General features: G+C 34.1%; 1 protein-coding gene across 6 annotated transcripts; it reads left to right on the top strand.

The window, feature by feature from the left end:
* The first annotated feature begins 3,961 nt into the window (after window positions 1-3,961).
* LOC140984851 (uncharacterized) lies at window positions 3,962-8,736 on the top strand. 6 transcript variants are annotated; one of them, XR_012176661.1, is made up of 15 exons: window positions 3,962-4,087; window positions 4,219-4,367; window positions 4,482-4,530; window positions 4,976-5,122; window positions 5,475-5,575; window positions 5,651-5,720; window positions 5,833-5,923; window positions 6,076-6,145; window positions 6,280-6,375; window positions 6,467-6,566; window positions 6,672-6,758; window positions 6,856-6,947; window positions 7,024-7,186; window positions 7,964-8,011; window positions 8,489-8,736. XR_012176661.1 is itself a non-coding variant. In XM_073452521.1 (14 exons), exons 1-13 carry the CDS (start codon window positions 4,036-4,038, stop codon window positions 7,153-7,155), a joined length of 1,128 nt encoding a protein of 375 aa, XP_073308622.1. In that variant the 5' UTR covers window positions 3,962-4,035; the 3' UTR covers window positions 7,156-7,186; window positions 8,486-8,736. The 6 variants fall into 6 exon arrangements, 4 of the variants coding, with proteins under 4 accessions (XP_073308622.1, XP_073308621.1, XP_073308619.1 ...); XR_012176660.1 differs by having other exon boundaries at window positions 8,486-8,736; XM_073452521.1 differs by lacking the exon at window positions 7,964-8,011 and having other exon boundaries at window positions 4,219-4,259; window positions 8,486-8,736.
* The last annotated feature ends 5,870 nt before the right edge of the window (window positions 8,737-14,606 follow it).

The following is a 14,606-nucleotide window of genomic DNA, read 5'->3' as shown; positions in this document are numbered from 1 at the left end:
ATTTTTGATGGTCCTAAACGGTCAGGTTTAGGTTGTTTATGATCTGGTTAGATGTTATTAAGTTATGGCTTAAGTTTGAGAAGGTTTGGTTAAGTTTCAGGTTAATTCGAGTTAAAATCGAGACTCCGGTCCAAGTTTTAAAACGAATTATGAAATTTAATGCTTGAGCTTGAGTTTACGTCTAAGTATGTTTTAAGGTGTCTTGATAAGTTTGGATGGATTCGGGTCGAAATTTTAAGGTCCAGTGGTAAAATGGTCAAATTAGAGTTTCAGGGGTAAAACGATCATTTTGCACCCGAGCCGAGATAGCAGTCCTGGCAGTACCCTACCAACTGAAAATGCATGTCTAAAATGTTTATTTCATTGGAATATGGAATTTTTATGAAAGCACTAATAATATGTTGTATGCTTGGTTTCAAAAAAAATATATGTATATGCATGGAATTTTATTAAATGATTAAATTGATGATATGTTTGAAGGAGGTGACTTGGTTGTGACTAACACGAACACGAAACATGTAAGGTCATTGCTCAATTGACGGGTGAGAGTATCGCTGATGTCCCCGCCGTTTGGTACCATGGTTATACGTAGATGGATCCATCAAAAAGCAGCTGATACAAAAGTCATAACTAATGATCTGATTTCAGTAAAAGAAAAAAAAATACGTATATGATGACATGATTTGATACGTTTATGTTCATGTTTATGTTATAGTTATGTATATTTTCATGCTTTGGCAATATCACGAAAGTTAATTTAATTATAGTACTTTTTACTGTTGCTTGATATGTATATATAATTTGATACAACGGTTCAGGTGTGTTGAGTCTTTAGACTCACTAGGATACATGTGAGCAATTTGTTGATGAGGAGACTGGAGGTGCTGAGAACTGAGTGGACTGGGATTGTGGAGCACTGGAAGCCCGATGACCTTGCATTTATTTCGCATTTCATGATTTTATGAGGAATTTGGTTAAACAATATTTCAAAACGTTTATGATTTTTATACTCTGAGGGTTGCCAGGGTTTTTGTATTATGCTGTTGGTTTACTTCAAACAGTAAATGTTTCTGTTGGTGACACCTTTTAGATTTTTAAACCGCAATTATTTTATTCAGTATTTGGGTTGTTTGACCTCCCAGACGAGCTATTAGCACTGACTGGCAGGATGATAATCCTGGAGATGGTAGAGGTTTTCTACCACAACCCGGAGACCTCACCACCTGAGTTTTGGAGGGCATAGCTCGACTGATGGAGAAAGCCCAACAGGCTCCAAGGTCTCAGAAGGACATTTATGAGCAGTTCAGGAGGCTGAATCCGAAGGAATTCAGTGGCACCACCGACCTGTTTTATGGCTGAGGGTTGGATCAAGTCCTTAGAGTTGCACTTTCGATATCTGGACATGGAGGATGCTGACAGGGTTAGATGTGCCACCTACATGCTGCGGGATGATGCATCCTTGTGGTGGGAAGGAGCAGCTCACGGGGTTAATCTGGCTATTCTTACGTGGGATTAGTTCAAAGACCTCTTCTATGGCATGAATTTCCCAGCAGACGTCAGAGGGCGTCTGATTAGAGAGTTCGTGAGTCTCTGACAGGGGGACTCGTCTGTTGCAGAGTTCATTTGGAAGTTTGATAAGGGCTGTCACTTTGTGCTCATTACTTCTATGGACGCTATAGAGAAGATGAGGTACTTCATGGATGGCCTAAGACCTACCATTCGTCAGGATGTTATGTTGATGAAGCCGACGAGTTATGATGCCGCCACTGCTTGTGTCTTTCAAGTAGAGCAGGCTTTGAGAGACATAGAGGTAGAAATGCAGAGGAAGATGCACTATGCTCAACAGAGTTCACAACCCCACTAGAGACAATTTACAGGGCCTCCTAGAAATCAGAGGCAGCAGAAGCCCTAGAGTCAGTTTAAGAAGCCGGGGCAGCAGAAACCCCCTTATAACACAGGTGCCCCGAAGCAGGAGGAGAGGCAGTTATGCAATCAATGCAACTGTTTCCACAACGGTAAATGCATGTGGGAAATGTTTAATTGTTTCATCTGCAATTAAGATGGTCACAAGGCTGCTGATTACCCAATGAACAAAGGACCCACTACCGACAGGGCTTATGTGATGCATGCCGAGGAAGCAGAAGCGGATCCAGACACGACATTGATTACTGGTAACTTATTTGCTTAACATTTTTACATTGCTTGAATTGCATTAGACGTTAAATTGATCAATATAGTTGTTTTAGAAATCAAGAACTTAGAAGAAAATTAGGTTTCATGCTCTAATTAGATGGATTTAAACAATGACGGTGAATTTTTGAAAATTTAGGATTGATATGTCAACTTTATTCTGTAATGGAAATGAACTGAAGTAATTTAAGAATTATTGAGCGTGGAATTGCATAAGCCAAAAAAAAAACTTGAGAGACTAAAATGCAATGACCGATAATGCATGGACTAAATTTCAAATCCGAAAAATTTATGACCTGAAGGACAAAAATCGAAATTTTTAAGGGCTCGATTGCTATTGTTCAAAATTTTTTGGGTGAGAATTGCGATTAATTCGAGAAATTCAAGGACCTAAGTGGAATTATGCGAAATTATGTGGGTCAATTTGTGTAATTTGGAACTTTTAAGTAGTTATCGGAGTAAATTTCTAAACTTATGGGTTATTACTGTTAGAATTCCTTGAATTTATTAGGCTTGAATGGTTTTGATGTATTTCTATCGCAGAAAGAATATTTATTTCAGGTATAACTACCTATGCACTACTAGATTTATGAGCTACAAATTTATTTATATCTAAGGCGTTTGTAAAACGACTATGAATTATACAAGAGAACGTGGATTTGGGCTTTAGAGTATCGATTCCTTCTGGTGATCAGATTTTTATCTCGAAGATAGTGAAGAGTTTGGAGCTTCGATTACAGAAGAATGTTGTGAAGACAGATTTGATTGTACTACCGATACCCGAGTTCGACATCATTCTGGGCATAGACTGGCTAGCTTCGACTGAAGATTCAATAGATTTTCGGGAGAGATCAGTGTCTGTTCGACCATTCAGCATGAAGTATTTTGTTTTTGAGTCAGCAAAAAACAAGCAGATGCCGCATATTATCTTTTGTATCTATGCGAGAAAACTTTTGAAGATAGGCTGCCAAGCATTTCTGGCGAGCATTGTGTCAGCACTTGAAACAGTTGATCAGAGACTAGAGGATGTTGAATTCGTCAGAGATTTTTCTAGCATCATTCCTGAGGAATAATAATAATAATAATAAATTTACCGACAATTTTTTTTTTAAATTGTCAAATTGATGGGTCCCACACTAATTATTACACCCATTCTTGGCCAACAACAGATAAAACTATCACCGAAAACCCATAAACAAAGCGCCAAGAAATGTAAAACGAATGAACGAGAAGAAAAAAACACATGTACATAAAGCCGAAAACCGCTGTGGACCTTCGACCACAACCCATGCCTCCATTTGAACATGAAAATTGACTCGAAAATGTTTCTCAATCATTACAATTACACATCTGATAAGAAATGTAAAACCGAAGAACGTTAAGGAAGAAAATTATTGGGTTGGGTTGTGGTTGACATGAAAATTTTAATTTAAAAAATATTTTTTGTATATTTATATCATAATTTTTCATAATTTAATAATTATTTTGAACATTTTTTATTTTTTAAACAATTGTTTATTTGATTTAGTAAATATATTTTATTTTTCAACCATTAGACTTTCAAATTTAAATCATATATACGAGTAAGATTTTGTTATTATGTGTTTAAATTAAAATATTATTATTATTATTTTTTAATTTTATTTAATTTTTTTAAAAAATTTTAAAAAATTCAAAATCGGATTGATTTGAATTCGAGTTGATTTAAATTCGAATGGAGTAATTTTTGAATAATATTATATTCCCAACCGACTCAAACCACTCAACTCATTCCAATTTGACATCCTTGTTGATACATAGATACTTGAAACAAAAGACCGCATAGTCCATCCTGTCATCTCCTCTATGATCTCTCTCGGCTTCTCTGGCTCTGCTTCTCTCTCCCCACAGCTTCCCAGTCTCTCTCTCTATTCCTGACTCATACAAACACGCACGCACACGTCTCTCTGTGTGTCTATGGATTCATTATCTATAGACGGGAGAAGATTTCTGGTTGAATTTTACACATGGTTTGTTTATTATCGACAGGTCAGCTGCACAAACGCAGCAGCAGTGCAGACCTTGAAAAGGTGAAGAATCTCTTAACAAAAAGAGGGATTCCTTCTATCGTGACATCCCCATTGGAATCTCTCAGAAAGGGCAACTGGGTTAAGCTCATTTGTGGTGCTAGCTTTGAGGCACTTCTTCGAAATTTATCAATTTTTTTTTTATCATCACTCGATAAACTATTTATCGAAGATGTTCTTCAAGTTTTTTTTTTAATAATTCTGTTGCCTTTTGTTATCATATAGGATGTGGTTGACATCAGAAATCTTTCTCTGGTTTATACTCTTTCTGGAGGTAAAACAACTAAGAATGATTTGATAAATATAGAAAGATAAAAGAGCATGCTTTTGAATATAATCAGGAAGGGAAGTAGGATTTTTAATTTTAGATTAGTGGTTGAGTGAATGTATAATATATATGTATATACAGGGAGAGAGGGGTCACTGAACCATATCCCTAAGATTGTCTCAGAGGTTTAATTTTTAACATTATGAATTCATTTTCTTTTAAAACGGCCTAATATGTGCAACTGTTGTATCGATTTGTGACGATATACTATATCTTTCATTTTTCCTTCGAAGCCATAACAATCTCAAAAGATTATGCCAAAGTGAGTCCAGTGGCAAGCTGTGTTTATATAATCTTTTATTGAAGACAATTTTTTTTCTTAATGTCGATAGAGTTTGATCTTTTGTGCTGGGATTTGAGAATTTATGTTCTTATGATGTGTCAACCGCAGTCGATTGTATTGATTGTGCTGCCGAGGCTTCGGTTGTCAATGCTGTAAATGATGGAATCAAAGCAGCCAGAGCTATTATTCCCATTCGCAGGCCTTGGGTGATGGTCAGCGTCAACGTTGATGAAGATTTGCATTTTCGTAAAGCAGGTAGTCTTCGCAGTCTAATTTATGGATTCCTCCTCGAACATTTTTGTACTTGTATCACCTCATTCATTTGCTGATTGAAGTGTCCTTTATGCTTCAGAGATTGAGATTGCTATAAGAACTGTAAGTTAAATCTCGAGTTACATTGTTGTCCGCAAGATTTAGAATAGATCAAAATGACAGTCGAGTAACTTGGTGCAAAAGTTTTAAATCAATTTGTGGATTGAAATTTTGGATTCCATAAAATAACACTAACTTGAACACATTTTTAGAATTTTCAGGACTTTGATTTTTGACATAATTTATTTCCATGCTGTTGGAGTTTGATTCTGATGATGAATTACTATGTTTCTAGAATTTGATCCGGATGATTGTCCAGTGGATTGCTCAAGGCCATGTGAGAACATTTGTCCTGCTAATGCAATCTCATATTTTGGAAAAGCTGGTTTACCGAAGGTTCATCTGAATTTCCTTAATTTTGCTTTATCAATTTTTATTTGTATCATCTATATACGTAACATCTATAAGCAGGGTGGTGTCTTGGCCGAGCGATGTTATGGCTGTGGCCGCTGCTTACCAATTTGTCCTTATGATAAAATAAGTCAGTTCCATATTTTTTTAATTTCTCTTTCGCGTCCTGGATATTTCTTCCTCTTGAGACATTAATTGGTTCTTGCTCTTTATTCAGCCAATCTAGTTGAATTTCATTGCAGGAGCATCTACATATATAAGGGATGCTGCTGCTACAGCTGAACTACTTAAACAGGATGATGTTGATGCCATAGAAATTCACACGAGCGGAAGGTAGCTTTCAGTTGTTAAAACACTTGCCTGCCATTTTTACATCATATTCGTCCATGTGAACTTGTTGTATTTGAATCTTTGTTGAACCTTATTATTGAATTTCATACCCATTTTAAATTACGTTACTCACATTATGTATTGGTCGATCATAGGCAGGCAGAGTCATTCCAAGGACTTTGGAATAGTTTGGGAGATTCAATTGATAAGCTGAGGCTTGTCGCGGTAAGTATACCTTGCAAGTAACTTTATGAATCAGTTCATCAGTCGTGGTCGTGAAAATCATAAAAAAAATAACAAGTCAAAATGGTATATTAATTTTTCGGATTGGCAAATGAAAACTCTTGTAATAAATGCAGATTAGCTTACCTGATATGAACGAGTTAACTATACCTGTGATGCATTCTATTTATGCAACAATGAACGTAAACCTACGTTGCCACAATTTATGGCAGGTAAAAGTCCTGTAAATTTCTTATGTGTATCAGTTTGCGACAATATATTGACGAAAACATTCAATGAACTGTATCATTTTACTCTAATAAGCTGGATGGTCGCCCCATGAGTGGAGATATTGGACGAGGAGCAACAAGGCAGGCAATCAAGTTTGCTTTACATTTATCTGCAGCAAGAGATAGGCCTAAAGGTTACCACCTTGATGCATCTTTTAGTTTCCATGAAAGTACATTTGACGATTCTTTCTTTGTGAAGTTGAAGAGTAAATTATTGTGTAGTTCTTCGTAAGTAACAGGTTTCCTTCAATTAGCCGGTGGTACCAATGCCCACACGATAAATGGGCTAAAAAAGGAGGGATTATTTGAAACAGCCAGCTTACCTGGTACTTAATCTTGCCTTTAGATGTAATACTGGAAAAACACATTAGGAGATTCAACAGTATTACATATAGTACTCCAACTAATTAATTTCACGCACAGAGAAATTAAATGATGAGGTCATACCATTAAATTTATCTGATTCGTCGGATGCTTTGATCAGTGGTGTAGCTTTTGGCGGCTATGCTCGAAAGGTAAATGGGGCAAGTACTTTGTTGTTTGATGGTACTTGTTATTTTACTTTAAGGAGCTAAAAACGACATACCTCAGATAGTTGGCAAGGTTCTGAGTTCTCTGCAAGTGGAACACGGTTATGCTGGCATTGAAGCTTACCCGGATTATCTTCTCAAGGCACTCATGGAATCTCTTGCTTTAGTTGGGACTGTCAAATGCTTTACATGACAGCATTCAATTAGTTATGAAAATGTGGAAGGTAAATTAGTTGCCACAGGAATTAGTTGCTTACCTTTTAGCTTTCTTCATTGCCTGAAGTTCTTTTTACTGAGTGAATCTGCTAGTATGTTTCTTGCAGTTGTGAAATGTCTCGGTTGCATTCTTGGTTCTTTTGGTTTACATTGTTGAATGATATTACATTAATCCATTTTTCTGAATTGCAAAAAGTATTATGCGATGAAGATGGGTGTGTAGTCCTTGTCAGTAGACTAGTAGTACCTAGCCTCTCCATAATCGATGACTTCATGTGATATCTTATTTAAGAACAAACACTTTTTTTTAAATTTTGTAATATAACTATTTATTATGTACTTATTACTTCATTAATTGAATATCTGCAACAACATGTATGTAAGTTATACATTTAGGGCATTGTCCTAAAGTTGCATTCTAGGATGGGCATCTATTCTTACATGTGGATCCACAGTGGACCCCACATGTAAAAATAACTTTGGATCCTTGAATGCATCCTAGCACCAAATCTTCCCGGCAACGACAAAAAGAAAGAAAGACTATTTACTTTGTTCGTTTTGCATTATCCACCTTGTAGGTTATAAGCAGATCCTTGGTCCTTCACAGATACTTTATGACGTCCTTTAGAGCCTTCAGGTGCAATTGTCCAAGATCAAACTGATATTTTTGCTCGTGACACTTAAAAAAGCACTGGCGACATCAGATCTTATTCATGGCATGTCGTGCATTATTTTTTCGACGGCTGACATATAAGATATCTATGACATTGTTTTAATCTCATTAGAAATCTTTTGCCCGATAGACTTTGAGAGAGTAACGTCATGGTACATTGGTAAGAAACACTCTGTTAGATTCTTCCGTGTTAAACTATTGAGGCATGATTTTGTATGCGACATGAATAATGTTTAAGGTTGGATGAGATGCCGTACAGTTATAGATATAGACTATGTTCCGATGATTTCCAAGAAAAAGTAACATGAAAAATACGAAAAAATAGGTGAGAAGGTAGCGAGAGTTTTTCCTATGGAATCTATCTAACACCAATGTCAAAGGGAAAAATATGAGAGGAATGAATTATATTTGGGTATTTATAGGCGAAATAAGGCCCTTATATAGCATTAAATCGTCGATAACCTTGAATCCCTGAAACCTTGTCCTTTTTACGTGTTCATTGGGGTTTTATTAATAGCCAACATGTGATTTATCTTTCAAGCATGTCTGTATTATCAAGTCAGTTCCAAATCTGGGAAAGTACTCTCTGTCCATATGGGTTCTTCAGTAGTTAAGTGTTAACTATTGAATTCAGAAGACGAGCTGAACTGATGGCAAGCTCGGATAATCGAGTCGGATGTCCTATGGATTCCTGGCTTTCAATTTGGGACCTCAGGTAACTTGTTCAAGATTAAACGAGCAAGGCCGTTTGGCCGACTTGGGAATTAAGCTCGGATGATGGAGGAGATCATTTCAATTTTATTTCTATGCATACTTACAAAATGAATATTGGAGAATAAAAGTAACAGCTATTCAATTGAGTTGCTATGAATTTACAAACCTTCAGTTTGGATTCGATCCATCGAGTCAGACTCAACCTGCCAAACAAAAAAATTTGTTTATCATTTTATCAACCCGTTTAAAGATGTGTCTATTTTCATTTTAAATAATTGGAGAACCTGAGATTTATAAATTTAATATCTATTTTCATTTTTCATAATACTGGTCGCATGATATAAACTAAAAATAAAATTATATATAAATATAAAATTTAGAAATATTAAATATTTATAGAATCGGTTTGGTTTGAATTTTTTTAGTCAAAAATTTGAACAAAACTATGTTTTTTGGTTTGATTAATTTTAAAATCCTATGACAGACTTACTATCAATCCAAACGTGCGGTTTGATTTGGTTTTTTGGTTCGGTTTGATATGGTTTCTGTTCACCTTTAATATTGATAGTGGTTGATGAATTTTGAATAATAATTAAGATTTTGTTAAACTTTGTTCATCTTTAAATTTTAATATTTTATGGTAATGATATTACATGATAGGAAAAGAATGTGGTGCTCGTCATATCGGATCTCCCACCTAGGATATGTTTCTCTTGATTACTCGAAAACATATTTGTGATTTGTGTGAACATGATCGGGTTAAATTTAAACTATTGTACCACTACGATCCATGTGGATTGAAACTAGTGTTGTCACAACAGACCGGCTCGCATGGTCCTGCTTTAGCCCGTCACCAAACAGGGCAGGTCAATCTGCCAATTTGGTGGGTCGAGAAAACCTCAACTTAACTCGTCTCATATTGTGGTTTAGACATGTCAACCCACTAAAAAAAAAAATTTTAAAAATAAAACCTAAAAATAAAGAGAAAATAAAATAACAGCCATCATTTAATAATTAATATATAATTTATTACATTTAATCATAGTTAAGATTTTTTTTTGAAACTTTATTAAAATTTTAGATTTAGATTTTGTAACTTTATTCAATTTTAAATTTTAATTTTTTTATGATAATGATATTAATTGTTGGATCAAATAGTTGAATGTAATAAATTTTATATGAATGATTAAATGGTGATTGTTATTATTTTTTTTTGGTGGATTGGTTTGGCTAACCCATAACAGGTTGAGAAAGAACCCATAACAGGTTGAGACTTTCTCAACCCGTCAAGTTGGCGGGACGGCATGTCCCATTTGGTGAAGGGCTAAGGCCGACCTGTTTTGACAATGCTAGTTTCAAGTTGATACATCACATAGATGGGAGTGGTGCGATATCATAAAATGTAATCGATCATGTTCTAATCAATGCATAAAATATTTTCGAGCAATCAAGAAAAACATATCCTAGGCAGCAGATCCGATACTGAGAGCACATAATTCTTTTCCAATCATGTCCTATTTTATTCTATTACATGAGTAACCTAGGTAAAGAGAGACGGAACTAGTTGTGTGAACTATATGATACATGTGCCATATTTTGTTGTAACATGATAATGTCGCAGTTATATTTAAATTTTTTGTTCTACTTTTCAAATAAAGATGAAATTAAAGAATTCATATATGATATACAACTGTTCTAAAAACCGGCTAAGGCGGTGGTGCCTAGACACTAGGCAGTGGACTACCGCTTAGAAAATGTGCTAGTCGGCCAACCTAGACGATTAGGGCTTATATTTTTTTATTTTATTTTTGTTTTTTTTAAAATTGGTTTTTTAATTTAAATTAAAAATCTAATTTAAAAATGAAATGTAATTTTATTATAGTCCCTAGACCAAAGTTGATACCCCGTAATTCCGACGACCCAACCTGATCAGTGTCATAGCCCATTAACAAAAATGATTGGCTCAATGCTAAATACAATTAGGACCAAAGTAGAGGCCCAATAAACTAATCGGAGTCTGACTCATGATTCCCTGCTCGGAAACAGACAGAGCACAGTAGAACAAGAGCCGTCGAGCCCATTATGGCCAATCAGCCGAATTGAAAGTGCACCGACCCGAACTCAAACTCAGTATGATATTGAATAAAGTTCTATTTTGTGTAAAACACTTGAATAAATCTCTTGGGAGGAAAGAATCCCGAGAGAATAGAGATATATTATTTGAATTTATATATTATCAAAGATAAAGAGAGATTAGCACAAATTAGATCTTTTTGGGATCTTACCCTATTAGAGTCTTTTGCATATGAAAAACTTGACTTGTTAGAGTTCTTGTCATATAAGGTATCTAGTCTCAATTCTATAAATACTAGTATTTTTCATTGTTACATACATTCACATATTGCTATCACTAGCACTACTATAATCACACACTTAAATTTGTTCTTTGGACTGACTTAAGTATAGGAAGGGCAACGCCGGGAGCACTTCCGACGATCTCTAACATTTGTTCGTACGTGTAGGATTCATCTCGGTCGCATTCAACTCGGCATCTCTCTATCAGGACGTTTCCACTAGGATCACTTGGTCTCGGCAAAACATCAAGTCTAATTTTTGCTCACCAGACCGAACTCTAGGTACGTGAAATTTTTTGTATCATCAATTAGTGTCCTCTGCGAGAAACTTGAATAAAAAGAGTTGCGATGATTAGAGGAAGGCGTGGTGTACATGGACAATGATGGGGTTAACCAAGGAGATCCCACCCAAAAAATTACTGATCGAAATTAGAACGATGGAAATAACCCTTAGCTCCGCCACCTGTTTTTTATTTGACCCAAATTGCTCAACTGATCATGGCCACCGTAGAGCAAGTCTTGGTCCATAGAGAAGAAAATAATCCCCCGCATCAACCTAACTCAGAACAGAACAACCAAGCGGAAGAAATCACAGGACTACGAGAGGAGATGAGCGTTCGTGGGACTCTTGGGCGATGCCACCTCCGACAATGACTTGAGCTATTCCCTTCTCATCCGAATTCATAGTGGCAGAGCTCCCTCAACATTTCAGGTATCCCAACATCAGAGAATACAACAAGAAGGGACACCCGGAAGAGCATCTTGCTCGGTTTGAGAACTCTTCCTTACTTCATCAATATGCCGATCTCATCAAATGTCGGGTTTTCCTTAATACCCTACTGGAGCAGCTCAGCTATGGTTTAACACCGTCGAGCCTGATAGCATCCAAATTTTCATGACTTTAGCCTAATGTTTTCTCACAGGTTTGCAAGTAGCAAAAGGCAGCCGTCAAGTGTCAACCACCCTAAGTCTCTCCACCATAAAGCAGCAGGAACAGGAAAGTTTGCGGGCGTACATGCACATATTCAATGCTAAAATGGTGGAAGTTCCCTCCGCCACCCCTGATATGCTCGTAAGAACTTTTATGCAAGGCTTAAATCCATCAGATCTCTTCAACTTATTGGTAAAGAATCCACCCAAGGTAAAATTTGAAGTAGATGAATCAAATATGAGTTTTATTTTTCTCAGAGATGCACTATTTTTAAGTTATTGTTACACTAAAAATAAAGTAAAGTGTCGGAGACTACATACGTAACAACATATAACTTATAAAAGTTCTCTAAACAGATTGTCAATGTTTGATGTAAATTACTGAGAAGCAAAGATAGTTCTTTCACAAATATCTAATCCTTCGTATTCAAATCCAAATACAATGCACTACGAAAAAATCTACGTTCATAAGTCCCAACACATATAAAAAATCTGCATATAACACATATAAAAAATATGCAGATGCATGAACTTACCAAGCTCTATGAGCACCACATTGCAGCATAAAATCTGTGTGTAATATATTGGAAAAGTTGTATTTTTTATCCTATAATTTGCAAAAATTTCAGTTTTGATCGTCTTAACGATGAATTTGTATTTTAGTCTCATAACTTGCATTTTTTTTTTTGCCATTTTTGGTTCTTTTTTTTACCAAGATCCATCGCATCTCACAGAAATTGTTTATGTGGCGATAGTGGATGCTAACATGGATTTTTGGAAAGAAACATGTATGTGCTTCATTATATTTTAGAATATTATATGAAATTTGGGTTTAGTTTATATTTTTAGTTTATTTCATAGTTAGAAAATAAGTATCATGACAGATGCAATTTTCTTTCAAAAAATCAATGTCATCGTTTATGGCCACCATTGAAGCAATTTTCAACGGTCCAGACTATGGTAAAAAAAAAAAAAAGATAAAAAAATGAAAATAAAATACAAGTTAAATAACTAAAAATAAAAAAAATCGCCGTTAAATATCAAAAATGGAAAAAGTACAACATGAACAAAAATTTAATATGCCCTAATATATTAAAAATCCAAAAATAAAGTTGAAAATGGACAACTCTTAATTTATGAAAATTTAAACAAAAAATTCGAGATTATATTTTAACAAATTTTAAGTATTCATCGAAAACTCAATTCCAACAAGTCGCCACGTAAATATTTTTTTTAATTATTTTTTTAAAAAAAATTTAAACAATCCATATATCATAAAAAGCTAAACAATATCAAATTACATTATCAGTATACCATAATTTTATATAGTATATAATATCTATTATAATAAAATTTTCTTATTTGAAAAATATCAAATCAAATACATATTTTCCAAAAAAAAAAATTTGTCACCCATCTACGCATTTTTTAAATAATATCAAAAAAGAAAAAAATATTCTCTATTCGATTTTAAAATAGGTATCTTGTTATTAATCCATAAAGTTTGATGCGCTGGGCAGAGCCTCCCAAAAAAGCTTGAGTATTTATTTTACCTTATTTCTAAGTTCACATCTTTGTCAATATACACCATCGACCCGCGTAAATTATATCCGTCATTTGAGTAAGAATTAGTTTTTTGTGAGATAGATCGAACTGATTTAGATAGTACTTGTAATAAAACGTAATATTTTTGACATAAAAATACTAAGTTTTTCACGAATCGAGTCGAAACAGAAATCCGTCTCATGAAATCGGATAAGAGATCGTCTTAATAAAACAAATAAAAAAATCTCCAACAACTAAAGTATAATATTTTTATGCGTCTTTTATTTTATTATCTGAGTTGGAAGTTTCACGTGGACATCACATGGAAATTTGATAGCCCAGTCTGTGTCGAGAACCAAGGCCACGTACAATGTACAACATTCACTACTTTTTCGGCTTACTGTATACTATTAAGAAATAAGATTTATATTCTTTAAAAAATAACAATAATAAGATTTATATTCTTAAAAAAATAACAATAATAAGATTTATATTAACTATATTATATATTATAAAAAACTTATCAAAATACTGTCCTTTAAAAAAAAAAAAAAACTTTATCAAAATACTTACTATTGTGGTATTGTTATGATCCATTAAGCATCACAGTTCGATTGCTTTACTCAACATAGACAATCATTGCATCCAACAATATTTCTATGTAAATTGAACTCTTGACTTTGGTTCCGATACCAATTGTAGGACCAAACACTCGTCGTTTTACCAAAATTTATAACTAATGGTAATTGTGCAATTCAAATATTTTAAAATGTATAAGAGCTCAAATATCAAGTTTCGAATGATGCAAAAACAATTATCATGACCAACAATAAACTATCATTAATATGAACATGATGTGATTTGTGCATATAATTTTTTTTGTTAAACAAATGTCTCTCTGAAATATTTAGATATTATATTAAAATACAAAATTTTGAAAATATTTTTTATGCTAAATGTGATATGATTATTTAAAAATTCAAAATTATACATAAAAGAATAATTTATTAATATATGATAGTTATAGATGGACTACGAATTTACCAAAATAAGTTTTTATGACATTTTTTAATTAAATGAAAATGAATTATTTTGTAACCTAATAGGAGTATTATTTGTTTATTTTTTGAGTTGAGAAAGAAGATTATCATAATTTGATCTGAAATTTGAAATCTTAATGTGATATGTGCTATAAATAATCGACAATAAAAA

Source organism: Primulina huaijiensis, chromosome 9 (assembly GCF_012295235.1).
Source record: "Primulina huaijiensis isolate GDHJ02 chromosome 9, ASM1229523v2, whole genome shotgun sequence".
In the NCBI taxonomy this organism is placed as follows: Eukaryota; Viridiplantae; Streptophyta; class Magnoliopsida; order Lamiales; family Gesneriaceae; genus Primulina; species Primulina huaijiensis.
This window is presented reverse-complemented; position numbering and strand designations above follow the sequence as displayed.

Excerpts from the sequence above, each read along its gene's own strand:
- LOC140984851 (XM_073452520.1), top strand. The coding sequence starts at position 4,036 with ATGATCTCTCTCGGCTTCTCTGGCTCTGCTTCTCTCTCCCCACAGCTT. Across the intron at positions 4,088-4,218 it reads TCTCTCCCCACAGCTTCCCA|GTCAGCTGCACAAACGCAGC; the intron begins GTCTCTCTCTCT and ends TATTATCGACAG. Across the intron at positions 5,721-5,832 it reads TTGTCCTTATGATAAAATAA|GAGCATCTACATATATAAGG; the intron begins GTCAGTTCCATA and ends ATTTCATTGCAG.